This window comes from Notothenia rossii (genome assembly GCF_949606895.1).
Source record: "Notothenia rossii genome assembly, chromosome: 6".
NCBI lineage: Eukaryota > Metazoa > Chordata > Actinopteri > Perciformes > Nototheniidae > Notothenia > Notothenia rossii.
The window spans coordinates 12,563,985-12,579,163 of record NC_136909.1 but is presented as its reverse complement, the minus strand read 5'-3'; the positions used below and the strand labels follow the sequence as shown (position 1 = coordinate 12,579,163).

At 40.8% G+C, this 15,179-nt stretch overlaps 1 protein-coding gene across 7 annotated transcripts; it reads right to left on the bottom strand.

Annotated features, from left to right (window-relative positions):
• Positions 1-22: 22 nt before the first annotated feature.
• git2a (G protein-coupled receptor kinase interacting ArfGAP 2a) lies at positions 23-14,883 on the bottom strand. 7 transcript variants are annotated; one of them, XM_079686184.1, is made up of 21 exons: positions 14,202-14,883; positions 11,221-11,354; positions 10,771-10,883; positions 10,528-10,633; positions 10,332-10,418; positions 9,369-9,499; positions 9,191-9,285; positions 8,853-8,898; positions 8,353-8,401; positions 8,201-8,273; positions 8,002-8,099; positions 7,771-7,882; positions 7,535-7,677; positions 7,311-7,460; positions 5,362-5,604; positions 4,430-4,519; positions 2,849-2,931; positions 2,482-2,667; positions 2,102-2,233; positions 1,640-1,703; positions 23-1,331 (listed from the first exon to the last, which is right to left on the bottom strand). In XM_079686184.1, exons 1-21 carry the CDS (start codon positions 14,251-14,253, stop codon positions 1,119-1,121), a joined length of 2,400 nt encoding a protein of 799 aa, XP_079542310.1. In that variant the 5' UTR covers positions 14,254-14,883; the 3' UTR covers positions 23-1,118. The 7 variants fall into 7 exon arrangements, with proteins under 7 accessions (XP_079542310.1, XP_079542309.1, XP_079542313.1 ...); XM_079686183.1 differs by having other exon boundaries at positions 8,353-8,404; positions 14,202-14,672; XM_079686187.1 differs by lacking the exon at positions 4,430-4,519 and having other exon boundaries at positions 8,353-8,404; positions 14,202-14,660.
• Positions 14,884-15,179: the final 296 nt, after the last annotated feature.

The following is a 15,179-nucleotide window of genomic DNA, read 5'->3' as shown; positions in this document are numbered from 1 at the left end:
TACATGAAACACACACACATGATATATTTATAAATTAAGTTTATTTAGAAAATAATTATATTTCCCAAGTGCAACTTAACAGCTGCATCCCCTGCACTCTGGTCAGGTACAGAGAGGGACATTACTTGATCAGATTTCCAAACCACGATGAACTCTGAAACACTTTGTGAGGATGAATGTGAGGTTGCACAATTATACAGGACACGTCTAGACTTCTATCCCATATGACGCACATTAAATACAAAACAAGCAGCATGGTAACAGAGCACCAAACACATGGACATACATACAGTATTAGCTCTAAATGTATTGTGACATCACCAACACTGCAATGGCACACAAGATCGCACAATACAGTGCAGCGTGAAGACACCCCGGATACTTTGAAAATACATCAACATCAGTTACTGATTAGACAAATGGGCACGGATAAATGTAAGTACACTGCAGAATGGATTTTTCTTGGAAAGGGCACAAACAACATAAAAAGCGTTTTCATTGCAACAAACAAGAGCATTGCAGAGCCCCCACGTGTGCATTAATGAAGTTTCCAACGTGTAATGGTCAATTTGTTTTAGGAGATTAGACAGTATGATGATGCTTGCACATTGCAGTTAGTGACTGACGCTCCTTTAGCTACAGGGTGTTAGCAATAGCATTCAGCGACAGCAGATTCATGACTCATTTAAGGCTTTCAGCATCATGTCTTGCTCTGGGCTGTTAACATGAACCAATGTCAAAATCCGGATCTACTATGCTGTGCTTCATTTGTTCTCTCAATCAAAAAGCTGATTTAAGGTTATTTGTAAGTATGGGCGAGTTTACTCAAATTGTAATCTTTAAACCATAACAGTCCCAGACCTGCTAGCTGCTGCTTGATTTAACATGATTTGTGGAAGTTGTTGTTTCACCTCAAGATAAATTGTGCTATTATAACAGCCGAGGATGCCTAAATAAAGTTGTTCTCCCTTTTACACTCAGATTTTGTTCATAGTTTGCTTGAAATATTTATTCATAAATTAAAAAACAATGCATGCATATACCACAAATACAAAAAACCAAAAGAATCATACAAAAGAAAAGAGGAAACTGAGATGCTTGCAGCGCTGTAAATGCTGCTAGTTGGTATTCTCTTTTGTGGTGATGGTCACAAGCTGCTTGGCGGCCTTGGCAATGTCATAAGCACATTGGATGACCTGCTGGGTGACCAGCTGCATGTCCGGCGCCGCGCAGCCCTCCGACGGCAGCGCCTTCCTGCACTCGCCCTGAAGCCGGAACGCACTGGAGGTCAACAAGCGCAGAGAGCCTCGAACAGTCTCCGAGCGCGGCTTCTGCAGAGGAAGGATTACATAGATTCATACTGATGGACTGAGATTGTTGAAAAGCAGATTTGTGCAAAGAGAGGTAGTGAAATAAACTTTGCAAACTGTCTTTTTTTAACCAAATGTTAAGACTATATATAATTAATACACAGGAATATAGACTATAGGACTAGATTTTTATTTCAGTAAAGAATCAAGTGAAATAATACATCAGGAATTGGCACAACTTAAAATGCTGTGCTGTAGTTGGAGCTTGAATCTCTGGTATTTGTGCCTTATGATACAATAACATATAAGAGGAACAACAATCTTCATACCTTTGGGAAGAGGGCAGCCATTTCTTTCACAGCCACATGTATTCTTTCTGAACAGGGTATGAAGCTGTGAAGAGAATAGAGTTGTGGTTGAGTTCAACATATTGATGTCATAAACCACAATATATAATTCACACCACACCGTGCATTATGATATCTAACATTAGGTTAACATTTTCAGATCATGCTATTTAACCATCTTTCCATTAATTGCAGACTTTTTTTTTAGCATTGTAAGTAAAGGCAGTTGTATTCCAAATAAATGTTGCTTGACACATGAACCAAACAACAGCCAAACAATGCATATTTCTCCTAAATAACATAAAGCAAATTCAAAATCAGCAAAACAAAAAAAAGAGACAGTTTGTTAGCAGGTGAGGCCGAAGGTAAAGGGTGAGGCAGAAACAGTGTGCGGGAGAGGAAAATGAAAGTGTGCCTGGGAGGCAGGGACAGAGGCCAGAGTACCAGGATGAGGGGTCAGGGGAGCGCAGGCTGAGCGGCTGAAGGGGGGGCGGGGCCTTCTCGGCCCAGGGCACCAGAGTGCTGAAACATCCCAGGCTGTGCCTGAGCCGACGCACACCTTCCCGCTCAGAGGGTCTGCTCTCAGGGTGAGGGGCGGGGCACCACGACACCAAAGCAACATCATAACAGCGGGGCAGAGTGGAAGTGGAACGAAGGGGAACAGTGAAGATAACAAACAAAAAAAGGGAAATGATAGGACATAAACGCAACTAAAAATAACAGAAACAATTACGAAGAGGAACTCAAATGAAGCAAGATAATGAGAGCTAAAAAAGAAATCCTAAAGTGATAAATGGATTTTCTCTTCAGATTCTATTCTCTACCTGTCGTGTTTGTTTTCCTGAGCAGCTCTCAGCAGCTCTTGGATATTCTTGGTGATCTGCTCTGTTTTGCGGATGACGTCCTCAGTGCTGGGCAGCGTGGGGTCTGCCACCAGCATCACATCGTCCAGCTCAGGGATGGAGCTGCCCTCCCCCAGCCAGCTCCTCAGCCTGCCTCTCCTGCAGTACCTACAGGGGAGTTCAGAAGAGATCATGTCTACAGCCAAAATGCCTGCGTGTTGATTTGAATCTAAAGACAAAACAACTCATCACATTACGTTTGGAAACCCTTCAAATTGTTTGTTGTATAAAACTCATAATATTCTTTCTCACTCATCCCTTTGTACAAACCATCATTGTGGGCTCTTACCCCGAATCATCCATCTCAGAGTCATTGAACGTGTTGTCATAGTCACTTTCCGGCATGCTGATTTGCTTCTCTAAATTCGAGGCCTAGAAGAAACAGAGGAGACAAAAAAAAGATGCTTCATGGATTGCAGTACCTTGCAAGACTCCCATGCCGTTGATAATGAAAACACAACAGCTGTGGTGAAATCAATAACTGTATCCCTGTGTTTGTTGTGTGTCAAATTGGAATATAGAGAAGTGAAAGCGATGCAGGTGGTCTGACTGAAACAAGCCAAAAGATCTGTGAAGCAAGAGCACATCATTAATTTAAAGCAGTCAAACAGAAACAGATGATGCAGAGTTCACTCATGTCACTGTGACATATTACTACTGCTGAGTGATAATGGCCTTGGTCTTTTCCAAGCACAAATAGAATTCGGTCATTCGACTCACTAGGATCATCATCAAATGTGATAATGTTGAAAAAGCGATAAATACATGGATGATAATGAACAGAAAGCCAATTGTAATCATTGGGAAATGTGCTATGCTAGAAATGTAAATCAGAACAGAAACCGGACCCGTAACTAAAAGGGAAGTAGACATCATTGTTGCTAACAGGAAGTCAAGTTTCAGATAAGTTCATATTTTAAATTAAATCAAATGCAACACCACTATTAGGTGAATTGCAGAACATAGGAATGCCAATATCACCCTGAAAACTGTGATTTGATATTTTTACTATACTTGAAGACTATCAAACTCAAATCTAAAATGTAGAAACAGGAAGCAGAGACAAACAGATACAATCGATCCACACCGCACCGATTGTACAACACGTTCATTCTCAATCCACGTCCAATAGAATCTAAAGTAAATCTTCTATTTTTATGCAGTACAAAATGCAATGCAGGAAACATAAGCTCGCTTCAGCAAATGCAATTAGCCCTCACATGTCTAGATATATCCGAGTTCTGACTGAACAGAAAATCTATCTCTTTAGACTGTAAACTAATCCTGAAACACAACATTGCTTGTGTTACTTGAGGAAGTGAGAGCATGCTGTTGGAAGCTCACTGTGCAAAAGAGCCAGGCAGTTGTTAGAGACGGTGAAAAAAAGGACTTCTCTTTTTTCGGACCAACTGAAGTATAAAATATACATTTAAAATATCAGCTTTAATTAATTTGTTCCCCTTTTGTTTTATAGACTGGTGGTTGTTTAAAAAAAAAAAAAAAAGACAATCAGTAAAAACAGACTTTGCACAAACAATTGTTTTCAACATCGTCTGCTGAACAGGCTTCTGGAGCAAAGACAGGAAGCATTAAATGAGCAGGTGTTTGCATCACAATTGCGACTTTTTGCTCCTCGTTCAGCGCTCAGAGGTTTGGCCTGCACAAAACCACACAAATCCAATTGTCTATAGCTGTGAGGATGATGCTGAGGATATGTGAAGGTGGGGGCAGCTGGTGGAGGCTCATGCAGCAGAGATGGAGCAGCATATGGAGGACAGAGGGAGGCGAGGGGGGGGGGGGGAGACAAGAATGGCTCCAAGTGGATTGGCTGCGTCCCACGAGATGTGGACCGAGTGTGGATGTACTTAACCTTTTGAGCACTCTCGTCCTTCGACCAAGACAGGGTGGATGGAAATGAGGGGAGGGATGAAGAGGTGGTCACAAAAGCGCCCCTTTCCGTCTAAAGACAGGGTTCAAATCACATTTTAAGGACACAAATGTCTTGAATTAAAAAAAGAAACAAACTAGATAAGACCAGATCATGTCCCAGAAGCCTCTTCAAGTCTCGGTCTCGGTCGGATACTGTATACTGAAAATGGAATTGATGGTGTAATGAATTTAACCCTTAAAATCAGGAAGAGAAAACGTGAGGGGTGAGATTAAGAAAATGCTACGTAGACAGTTTTTAAAGGAGCTTTGTTGTTTGGATTATGCTCCGACATTTATTTATGAATTTGTGCTGTAAAAATATAAGACTAAAAGAGCAAAAAGGAGTTCATCCATCAAGAGAACATTTGCAGAAAACTATGATTCACATGCTCAAATGTAAATGCAAATGACTGAAACAAAAAGAGAGAATCAAAACAGATGAGAAGACAAAGTGAGTTTATGAAATGATCATGCATTACAAAAACACAGAGTATTTGTATGGTAGTTTTAATGCTTCATCAACATAAACACAGTACAAACCTTGAAATGATATCATAATAACAGCGTCTTCTTTCGGTAACAGCTACGCTTGTCTGACAAACAAGCAGCACTCCAGAGAACAATAGCTTTTTTTTGCAGATAGTGGTTTTGAAAATGGATCTGGACAAGACGAGACTGGCTGTGTCTAAATACATGTCATTGTGGTTTTGATGACTCTTTCATGCTGCAAAAGTGGCAAATGATTAAGGAAAGCCATAACGAAATAAAAGAAGGTAGAGATAAAGGTTTTTCAGACAGGGGTGGAAACATGAGGGAAAGTAGTGGAAACAGGGCAGGAGAGGAAATGGCAAAGGAGAGCAGGGTCTTACTTACATGAGGTGGGAAGGGTTGCAGGGTGGGGACACACTCCTCTGGGTAGTGGCTTTCTCCTTTAGGGAGATAGGGCTTCAGGCCTGAGCCGGTCTCATACATAGACATGGGGCGGCTGGCCCGCGCAGACTGTCGGCGCTTCAGGGCCGAGGGGCTGGAGGGGCTTGGGGAGGCGCTGGGGGTCTGATAGATATTGGCTGGGCCGTGCCGCCTGAGAGAGATGTTCTCGCTTTGCAGAGATTGCAGCTGGAAGAGACGTTTAGCAATAAACTAAGAGGTGCTGTCGGCAAAGCAAGCTGTGTTTCCTGTTCTGATCCACTCAGCATTACATCTCAGAGTGAACTCCAATGTTTCCCTAAAATGTGATATTGTGATTCGACCGACTGCTACTGTCAGCACGCTTACTGGCATTTCATTCTGCAAAGTTCTTCATTTGTTCTTGTTGTTCCAATGATAGACAGTTAACAGTAAATATTTGATTATCACTCTCATATGCTCTTTTTTGACATGTCACCAATATTTAAGCTTTTTGAGTACCAAGAAAAGCGCTATATAAATAACATATAATATTATTATTATATATATGACTTTGAGCTGATTCAATGGTAATGACATGCGGAAAAAGTTTTCAGGTTAGAAACATGAATCTTTTCCCATAAATATAATTTCAAGATTTACTGTTACCTCCTGAAGATCATAGGAATAACATACATGTTGTCAACAAAAAAAAGCAAGACAAAAAAGGCAAAGCAAGCAACAGATTGTTTTGTAGGTTAGCAACAGAGGTGCAGTATGAGTCAAAGTACACACAGATTAAGTGAGGAATATAGGAAGATAAGAGCCATTAAAAAAAACAATGTCATGATGATTTTTAGAGGAAGAAATACTGGCTAATTATTGCAACTACTTGTATTTATATACAAAGTAAATTGAGGGTACTGGTCTGAAATGGGGGTATTATGGTTTAGTGTCCAACCTCTGCCAATCCTTTTCTTCATTTACTCATCTTTATTTGGGGAATCTGTTCACCCACGAGCCAACACGAAGCCAGGTCACATCATCAAAAGCAATGCCGTACTCTACAGTGCTGTACGTCAAAGTTAAGAGACAAATGATCTGCATTTTCCTTCAAAACTGCCATATTAAGCCATTTTAACAGGATTATAACCTTAATGACAGGTTTTTCTTTTAACAAAATAAAAAGATGTAACATGCATAGAACATCTGTTGCCAAAAATTACAATGTTCAGGATTTAGCAGGACACGGATTGGTAACTGAAGCACAGTGCATACAAATGTGCAGAATCTCAAAGTTGACATAGTCGATGTAACAGTATCAGAGTTCCAGGTTTGTATCAGCTGTATTCTTTTAAATATCTATGAAATGGGACCACTTAGAAAAACATGTCAAACAATAAATCCATACATAGTTAAAAAGGCTTTTACCCAAAACAAGAGCAGTCAATTATCCAAACACATTCTATGCAGTAAAAACAGGATATGTGATGAAGCAATGCACACACATACAACGGGAAGTCACTATGAAGGGATTCAAAAACACTGTTGATTACTTCATGCTTTTTCTTAAAACATGCTTGTTAGTCACATTAGACAGAATGGGTTTGTACCAAAAAGAGAAACCTATTGGTAAAATGTTTCTGTTATTAACTGGAGAAAGTAGGAATTTTGTTCTTTTCAAATCCAGAAAACAAATGAAAAAAAAAAAAAGAATCTCCGGTTTGAATCGAAGCTTTGAAATGAAATCGAACATGCTGGCCAAAACAGAGGGTGGACCAGCAGGGTGTCACAGCAGCCTTATCGTGCAACTCAGCATTCCTGTTCAGATATCGGCCTCCACACTGGGCAGGAGAAGAGCTCTGCTGACCGCTGTGGCCCCCCCTCAGTGCGGCCCCCCGGTGTTAGTGATTTTATTGGTGGAGCGCGGGGGATACCTTTTTCTGCATCAGCCTCAGCTCATCGCTCAGGTTGTTGTTGGCTTTCATGAGGTTCTGGATCTTGGCCTCAGAGGCAGAGAGCGCGTGTTTCACCTCCATGTATTCATGCACAGTGATGGGGCTGTCGGAGAGGTCAGAGTCCAGGCTCTGTGGGAGAGACAGAGGGGTTAAAGCACAGAGTGGATTTCAGGGTTTGATTTGTGAAAGTGATGCCACCATACCTTGGTCCTATCTCCTTTGTTGGTGGGGGAATCCTGGTCTGTGTCCTCGTCCGACGCCACGCTGTCGTAGTCAGGCTGGTCGTTGTCCTGGCTGTCACTGCAGTGCCTGACTGCCACGTTCTTCAGGATGAATTCAACATTATCTGGAATGAAGGGGCGCAAGGTGGAAAGGTCATATCTGCACTCCATTTCAGTATCAGTTACATGTTGGAATAAAGTCACAATAAGATGCTGACCTTTGGGGCTAGCTATCGAACTCCCTTGTTGCCTGCGCTTAGCATCACTTAATATGTCAATGACAAGAGTGGCAAATTCATGCGCATTGAATCTTGCAAGCTTTTGTCGTCCCTAAATAAGAAAAACAGAGACACGTCAGCCCAGAGGTATGCGATGTTACTTCACATTATAAGTGTGCAAAGGGGTAATGGTAAACATGTGCAGGGAAGCTGTCTGGAAATCGAACTTGCCTGATTTCGTGTTGATGAATACTCTGGATTCACAGGAAGAAAAGGCACCACAGTCGTCTCTGTCACCAGAGTGCTGTGATTCTGTGTTGCCAACCACACTACCAAATAAAAAGGGTAACAACGAGCTCATATTACACTCCAAGAAATGTATTCTCCGGATGAAAGGCAACAAATCTTGTACTGGATCATTCTCCCGTACCTGCATCAGTCTCTCGTCTGTCCACCTCATCGTAAACATCCATGGCCAGCTCTTCAAATAAATGATTACTCAGCTGCATGAAAATGAGAGAATGACACTTAAGACTTAAGTAAGGGAAGAACATATAGCTCAAATGTTGCTAAAATACTTACAGACTGCAGTTTCTTCTTTGCCGCCTTGGCCAGCTCTGATAAATCTAAACTGCTACACACAGAGCATAGCTTTCAAAACAAGCTGTTGAAATGATAGGTATACATAATGCCTCTTTCATTCTGAGCAATACTTACATGTTCCTTATCCATCAAAAGAGGGCAATTAAAAAAGGAGATTAAATGTGTTATTAAATTGAAAAAAGCACAAAGATTGTTCTGCCTGTGATGAATTACAGTTGCTTGGAGAAACGTTTTGATTTATTTGCAGCAATAGTGTTTGGTATGCCAGCTGCTTCCCTTTCCTTAAAACACAGAGAGCTTTCTCAGCAGCGTGTTAGGACAGGCCTCAGAGCCAAAAGACAACCCTCAAAAGCTGCCTCTCTTTACTCTCTTTGTTGGCTGGATTCAAGTTAAGCCCATTCCCTTAGATGTAGGTTCATTAAGAGATCAATCACTTCATATTGACACACATCATGTTGACTTACAGAGTGCTTTCTTACCTGTCAGCCATTTGTGGAACAATGAAGTGCTGGCTGTTTTTATGATCTGAAAGCAAAAACAAAAGTGCTCTGTAGGATCGCCAACAACATAATCAATACTTATCGGAAATGTAAACGTTCAAGATGAAGTGTGTTTTAAATATAGTACATACTTGGTTTGACAGGGGAAATGATAAACACTTGTTCTTATCTGCGTCTCTACCTAGCTTAAACACTAACTTACTCATTGTTGTGGCTTATTTGCCAAGTCAATATTTTCTTTAGCTCCAACCAACACCTCTGCGCATATTCTTTGATCCGCAGGTATTTCAATATCAAATCTCTCTCTCACTGCATACCTGGCTTTCTCCCACACAGGTAGAAGGCCAGCCGATCAGTTAGCTCATACTGAATCTCCACCAGTCTGTCTGCCAGCTCATGGTGGCCAGCTTCCCTACAAAAGGCACATCAAAAACATTATATACCACTGATAATAAATTGAGTTTGAGTTATTAAGGATAATTGAAAATAGCTAACCTTGCATAGTCAATGGGAGTTTTGCCATTGCTGTCGGGGGCTCCGGGGTCTGCTCCGTAAACAGTTAGCAGTTCAGTCTGAGATACTTGTCCTGCTTTTGCAGCGACATGCAAGGGAGTGTTCCCTTTCTCCTGGAGGAGAGGAGGAAACACCATTGTGATTTAGATGTAATAGAAACGTTATTGCAAAGATTACAATTAGAGACCATCTTGCTCTGGGATCACTCTGACATGCAAAGATAAATCTGGTCAGGGGCCTGAAGTCGGGGGGCCAACAGCCCCCATCCGCATAAACACCACCGGACTCGGGGACAGTTTTAACTTTAAGACTGCTAAACACCTGAGCTCTGCTAAGTGCCCCGATAAACATTCCTGTTGTCATCTTGCAATATACTAATTTATGTAAATAGTTATCACCGCAATAAACCGTATTTCATTTTGTCCTAATTTACATTCTTTAATTTCATATTCTGTTCTTGTACATATCCCATATTCTATTGACATGTATCTAGACTTTTTGCACTACTTTTTATTTTGTATTTTATTATATATGTTGCATTGTTGGAGGAGCTCAGGTCAGAAGAATTGCATTGCCATTTCTCCACTATAGCTTTGTGCTTATGACAATCAAACCGTTGAATCTTGAATCCCAGCTTTCTCCCTCCCTCCTCTTGGCTCCCTTGCTCAGACCACACCCATCTCAAAACCTTCAATCTGATCAACTACACACCTGGCATGTTTTGTGAGGCCAAATCTGGCCAGCGGCGTAAAGAGTGTGGCCTCTATTTCTTGAAACAAATCCAGTTTCGTAGCAGTTCATCATTTTGATGAAGACACTACTCAACAGGGCCTCTGTGGCAGTTAGTGCTTCAGGGCATGTGTCATGAGCACACTCTGCCCTGATGATACACAGAGTGTCGCCCTCGTGTATTTATGGTTTTAAAATGCAGCAGATGAATCTTACCGGGTGAAAGAAATTAGCTTGTGCTCCCAGGGATAGCAACCGCAAACAAGTCTCCAGATTCCCGGTGCGTACACTTGAGTGAAGTTGCTGAAAAAAATAAAAAAATACTATTAATATGAATTAACGAAGCGTAATAATTATAAAACATTGTGCCAAATATGAGTTTTTTGCTCAACTCATACCCACTTCTCCTCACCTTGCTTAAATCCTTGGCTGTGGAGCTGTCGTCATCCCGGCAAGGCATGCGATGAACAAATGCCAGCATTTGATATTTGGCTCTTATAAACTCGGATTTGTTTGGGCTTTAGGACAACATGAAACATATTCAAACAGAAAGAAAGAGGCCGTTAGTGAGTCAGAGGAACAGACTAAAGATTGAAGTTCAACAATCATTTATTTGGGTTATTTAATTAACATCTTCACAACAATAAAAACTCACTGCAGTTTGTCCTGAGGGTTGGCCTTGCGTTTCCCACTCATCAAAGAGGCCGGGTCCAGAAGAGAGTGCTCCCATATTGAATTGGCACCATTGCCGTATAATGTCTGAACCATCTAGGATGAAATGTAGAAGGAACCTGTATAATATATCCCAATGATTTATACTGCAGAAGGCTGACTGGCCTTTAACAGTTCACTTCCCGAACAAACCCTTTCTATATTTGGACACAATCAATAAACCCCAGTGGGATCAGATGTACAACAGATTGTGAGCAAAGATAAGAGGTCTGATGAATTTCAAACCACAGTCAAAGGATAACAGGATCTCAAGGCATGGTAGGAGAGGGGAATCGGCCTCAAAGCACTCATGAGCACGCTGTGAAAGTCCTAAAGATATGTAGGTTCGCACAGGTGAATATTAATATCTATTTCTAATGAATTAAATAATGACCTGTAGCTGTGTAGAAGGCCATGGTGTGTGTGTCAGGTGGCGGACTTGCGAGCTGTGTCTTCCGAGACTCCGGTGAACGCTGCAGCACTCGTCACAAATGAACACCCCTCTGTTCACCGAGGCCCAGCGAGGCTCTGAGAGGGAAGAGACAACAGGGAAAATCACACCTTCTGCAATCTAATTGATTCTTTGATAATTAAAGGAGGGGCTTTTGGGTACAATATGGGATCCTTCAGTTCTAACAGGTTTGATCTGCTCTAGCTTTAATTGTAGGTAGTCTTAGATGAGTTATAAATGTATCATAGGAAATGTCCTCTCTTCACATTCAGTACCGTTATTCAAATAACCGACATGCTAGGTTGTAGCACTTCTCCTTTTCTGTTCCTTACTGACTGCACTCAGAGAAACTTATAGTGTCAAAACAATGAGAGACACATGCATCAAGGATAAAGCTAGGAACAAAAGACCAAATCCAAAACGTAAAAGATCCTTCCAACAAGTATTGTCCGTGTTCAAAGCCTGAGACAACTTATTGTGCGACCCACACTTGTGTACTAGGTGTACTATCAATAGATACTTTTGGGTAAAGTTCCTTGAAATAGTCAGGATGTCAACAAAACTGTTTTATTTTATGGATGAAAATAGTCTCAAAAAATGTTTTACATTATTATATTATAATTATTATATTTGACTTCTTCATCAGCAACATGTCCCGTAATCTACTGGAACCGGCTCTTTAAGACCTTAGGTAGGTCTTTAATATTGAAATTTCATATTGTTTTAGAATATTATTTGTATTTATATATTTTTTTTTATTATGTTTTTTGGTTTTGAATTCATTTTGATTGAATTGGCCTGGTGCTGAGTGTCACAGGCAAGAAAGCAAATGCAATCATTCCTGAGAGCCAATAGTTGCTCTGGTTTTGACTTCCCTAATTTCTACTAATATATAAGAAGAACAGTTAACACTACATAGGGCACCAATACTACAGACAGTCAAACACGGGTTAGAACATGGTAACACTTTGACTTGACTTGAGAAGGTTTTAACATACAGACACAAACACATTCTAATAACTACAAGAATAAGAGTGCAACCCCCAGCTGGCTACAAGAGACATTTAAAGCCTGTTTAAACGCAGCCTTAGGTGAAGCCATGCATTGTGTAACGAGGAAGTGACTAGCAGTTGTAGGTTGAAGCACCTCGACCTAAATGTTAAGTAAGAGAGCAGCTTCCTCCTTCAAAACAAAAACACACAAATGCTATCAATACTTTTGGTGCTGTAAATTCTGTAAATGCATAGTTAGAGAAATATAGACATAGTATATACAAGATACAGTATGCTGTGCGACTGAAATAAATATGTTTAGTTAACCTTGACCTATTTATTACACTTTGCAAATGCCACATAGTTGTGCCGTCTGCAATTTGTACAGAGACTCCTCTGACAGCGAACATCTGAAGACCAAAAATACTGTAAATTCATACGATACTCAGACAGCCTGTTAAGCAGATTGAGTGGCTGGCACTGGGACAAGACAGTGAAGTATGTGAGTGTGTGAGCAGCAGCAGCTGAGGTGTAGGAGGAACAGCTGCAGGGGTTTTGGTCAGAAACTGGCACCTGGTCCCCAGTGTTCAGACTATCCTCCTCCTTACTCTCAGACCAAGACCTGGGAGTTGGTGCTGACATGCCTCTTTTACCCTTTCCTCAACAAGTGCTGCTAAATTTAATATCACATCTTGAAACTCTAAAAATATTCTCAGCCAACAACTGGTAGCAGCCGTATGGAGGGGCAATCCAGGCCAGCTGCTGTGAAGACCTGCTGGGTTTAACTAGTCTGAGTGACATGATGATGGACAAGGTACTGAAACTTGAGTATTGCTACATTTTAAGCACATTTGTTGTTTTTCTTGTGAAATATTAAAGTACCCAACATAAACGTTCTAAAACTAATTCTCAGCCTACTGTTACTGTAAATCCTAATTGCAATGTATTGTGGTTAGACAATAGAAAAAAATTGTCTGCATTCGAAAGCACGCAGTCAATTCACTCAGCATCCTGTTTTGCTTCCTGTGCCTGCCGAAAACATCACGTCATTTCATTATAACTGGGACTCCTGAAGGTTCCTCACACACAATGCAACTATAACTTGTTCAGCTTACAAACAGTATGTTTGACTGTAAGGGCTTGAGTCAAATGTCTCCAATGGCTAATACTATTGCCATAATGTCACAAACACAGGTTAAGCTCTCTTCATCTTAAATAATGAATCCCCTGACAATAACTACAGATACCAGAGTGCAGTGATTGTTTAAATGTGACTAACATTTTGGAGGTGGAATAAGGAATTTCTTTTTTTTGGGAGGGGCTTTTAGGGGGGGCCATATCTTTTCACACATTTTTTTTTTTAAGAAAGACTTTACACAGTTCGATTCAGAGGAGGAAAAGTCATGCCATTCAAAAATATTTTCAGTGACACTCTCAACATGGGAATGGGGTCTCTTTTGCACAAAACTCACCCTGAAAGGAGAGCACTGTACCCATTGACTTTCAATTATTTCAATCATCCTAGTGATAGATACAGAGCAGTTTCCTGCTTATGTCGGATCAGATTTTATAATGGATGATTACATTTCCAATTAAATGGAGACTTTTGCATGCCACAGACATTATTTAATAATTTTCCTTTGACGAAACAACTGTGCAATTACATTGACATGCATCAAAAATGTCAGCCTGATTATTGAAAGCAAGTAACACCGGATGGAAACAGTTAAAACAGACAGCTGCTTCAGGTCTAATTGCATCCCCAGCCAGGGACCTGTCAACAGTACTAAGAACTTGTCCCCTCAAAACACTGCTTATGTTGGAAAGTAGTTATAATCTGATGTAAAGTACAGTGCAAGGCTCTGGCTTAAGGTTACTTGGTAGTTAATAAATAACGGGTAACAGCTTCAGGGATGGGGTGAATTGTCTTACCTGGAACACTGCAATCAGCGCAGAGCTCAGTGTTTCGTATGCGTTTAGACATCCTTTGCTCAGCAACAAACCTCCTTTGAAACAGAGTATTATGTCCGATGCGTTTGGCTAACCATTGATCACTCTTGGGGGGATGCCTTCCGTGTTAGCTAGCTAATTAAAAACAACCCCAAACAACGACCTGCTACTTCATTTAACTGTTGCTAACCGTTTCGCTTGGCCAGCGTCTGAGTTACAACCATTATAACGTTACCTATCGAGAATAAGGTACAATGTTACTTGTTTGCAAAGTAGGCTGACTTAGCGCCCGATTAGCGAACTCGCCTGTCCCCGTTTGGTAGTTTACTCTTCAGTCGGTCTCTGGTAGACAGCAGGACTACAAATGAAGGACTACAGATGAAGGACTACAGATCTCTAGCGTTCCCAGTGGCAGCTGCTAATGTTGTATGATAGTGTGCCCAGAGTCAGGTCTCTCAGGAAACAAACGTCTTCCCGGAAATAACGCCTCCTGGACTATTTTGCCTGGGAAAGTATATCATAATTGTGGACCTTATTTCTTTAGAAATACCGTTAATAATGATACATAAATACAAATCATAATGCTTAGATAAATTTGCAGTGGCCTTTGGGCGGTACCGCTCGGTACACAACCTGATAGAAATGACTGAGGGCAAAAACACAAGTCAGCGTGGGTGAGTTTGATCTATGCACCTTCGTGACACGGTACAAAAAGAGTAATTTTAAAAACATAAAATAGGGTGACTCCTATTGGATATATATATTTACTGGAGGTCATATTTTGGAGCATAATTCGCATAATATATCACCATATTTATTTTTACTTAATAATAACTTTATTTCTAAAACATGTACAGCATTTCACAACTGAGTTCAGCCAGGACGGATCACAATTGTGTGGTTGTGTTGAAAAATATGTATCCGCAGAAGGTTAGTAACTACTTAATATGCATACGTTAA

Coding starts and splice junctions, on each gene's coding strand:
- git2a (XM_079686183.1), bottom strand. CDS start 14,253: ATGTCTAAACGCATACGAAACACTGAGCTCTGCGCTGATTGCAGTGTT. Junction 9,500..10,331: donor AAGCTAATTTCTTTCACCCG/GTAAGATTCATC, acceptor CCTCTCCTCCAG/GAGAAAGGGAACACTCCCTT. Junction 7,678..7,770: donor TTCGATAGCTAGCCCCAAAG/GTCAGCATCTTA, acceptor CCTTCATTCCAG/ATAATGTTGAATTCATCCTG.